This window comes from Bison bison, unplaced genomic scaffold (assembly GCF_000754665.1).
Source record: "Bison bison bison isolate TAMUID 2011002044 unplaced genomic scaffold, Bison_UMD1.0 scf7180017864516, whole genome shotgun sequence".
Lineage (NCBI taxonomy): Eukaryota > Metazoa > Chordata > Mammalia > Artiodactyla > Bovidae > Bison > Bison bison.
The window spans coordinates 11203795-11205286 of NW_011495069.1; the positions used below are offsets into that span (position 1 = coordinate 11203795).

Genomic DNA, 1492 nt, shown 5'->3' on the forward strand with positions numbered 1-1492 from the left:
GCTGTGTGCGAGCTAGGCGCGAGCAATGAGCAGAGGAGTGGATCTGCTCACCTAAGCAAGTCGGTGCGGGTGAGGCGGCTGGGAATCCAGGCCCAGCCCGGGACCGCCAGGCAGGGGGCCGGGAGTGGGGGCGGGGCGCGTCAGGGCCGCCGGCGACCGGACTGGGCAGGGGAGCGCGCGGCTGCCAGTAGGGGGCGCCTCGAGACCGAGGAACGCGCGGCCGAGCCTGACGTCAGCGCCCCGCTTGCTTGGGCTCCCGCTCTGGACTCGGCGCCAGTCCCGCTCGGCGCCGCGCCGCTTCGCTCCGGCTCTGGCTCGCCTCGGGCTCGGCTCGGGCTCCGGCGGCGGCGCCCCCCCGCGCCGGGCCCCGGGGCAGGCGGCGGCGCACCATGGCCCGCGCCCAGGCTCTCTTCCTGGCGCTCACCTTCCAGCTCTGCGCACCCGAGACCGAGACTCCGGCAGGTAAGCGCGCGTCGGTCGGACCCAGTTTGCCCCGCCGAGCCCTGGCGCCGGTGGCGTATCTCGAAAGAAAGTGGGAGTGTTGGATGACCGGACGTGGCGAGCTTGCTCCCGGTGTCTTGAGTGTTGTATGTGCGATCGTGTGCTCAGGGGGTTGTGTGCCTGCGAATGTGTCCTGAGGGATGTGCAAGAAAAGGTGCTGTGTGTGTTGTGTGTCCACGAGTATGTTGGGGTGAATGTTGTGTGCATAAAGGCATGGGGTGTGCGCCGAGTGTCGTGTCTGCCTCTGTGTAGTGTGTGTGTGGGGCCAAGTAGGATTGTATGTCTGTTGTGTGTCCATCCGAGTTCGGTTGTGTGGCAGGAGTTGCCTCTGCTGATGTGTTGCATTTTTGGGCATTTGTGTGTACCCTAGCCTGGAGTGTTGTTTGTTGTATGTCCGAGAATGGCTTGTGTGTTTTTGTTCTGCGTGTGGCAAAGAGTGCTCTGTGGATTCTGTCCGCGTGGGGAGCAGAGGACGTGTGTGCGATGTGTGTGCTTGTGAGATCCGTGTACGTGTGTGAAGGCGTGGGAACGGGTCCGGAACGAGTGTGTCCGCGCGCCGTGTGCGCGATGTGTACGTGTGTGTGGGGCCGGCGGTGTGCTCCGCCGGGGGCTGCGTGGGTCCCAGTGAATGCCGAGTGTGCCGGGAATGCGTGTGTAGGAGCGTGTCTGGAGCGGATGTGAGTGTGTTCGTGCAAGCTGGCTGCGTGTCCAGGAATGTTGCGAGTGTGGTCCTCGCCTGGGCCACGGCTCGAGTGTGTGCCCCGGGCCGGGGCCGCCCGAGGGGGCGGTGCAGGTTGTGTTGTGTGTGTGTCCCTCGGGTGTGCGCGTGGGGCGCGCGGGCCCCGGAACAAGTTGTCCTGGCGGCGCCCCGTTGCCTCCCCGGTCGGGCCGGGCCTGAGGCTTGGCAGCCAGGGATGGGGGCCCGGCGGCCGCCGACTCCGACATGTCGGGCTGTTTGTTGTTTCGCAAGTTCAGCGCGGCGTTGGCTGGT

At 66.4% G+C, this 1492-nt stretch overlaps 1 protein-coding gene across 1 annotated transcript in view; it reads left to right on the top strand.

The window, feature by feature from the left end:
- Positions 1-366: 366 nt before the first annotated feature.
- Positions 367-1492, top strand: part of PTPRU (protein tyrosine phosphatase, receptor type, U) — an 89415-nt gene continuing 88289 nt past the window's right edge. Inside the window, exon 1 of the mRNA XM_010830265.1 lies at positions 367-462. Within this exon, the coding sequence (XP_010828567.1) occupies positions 390-462 (73 nt within the window). The 5' untranslated portion in view covers positions 367-389. The remainder of the gene's footprint in view (positions 463-1492) is intronic.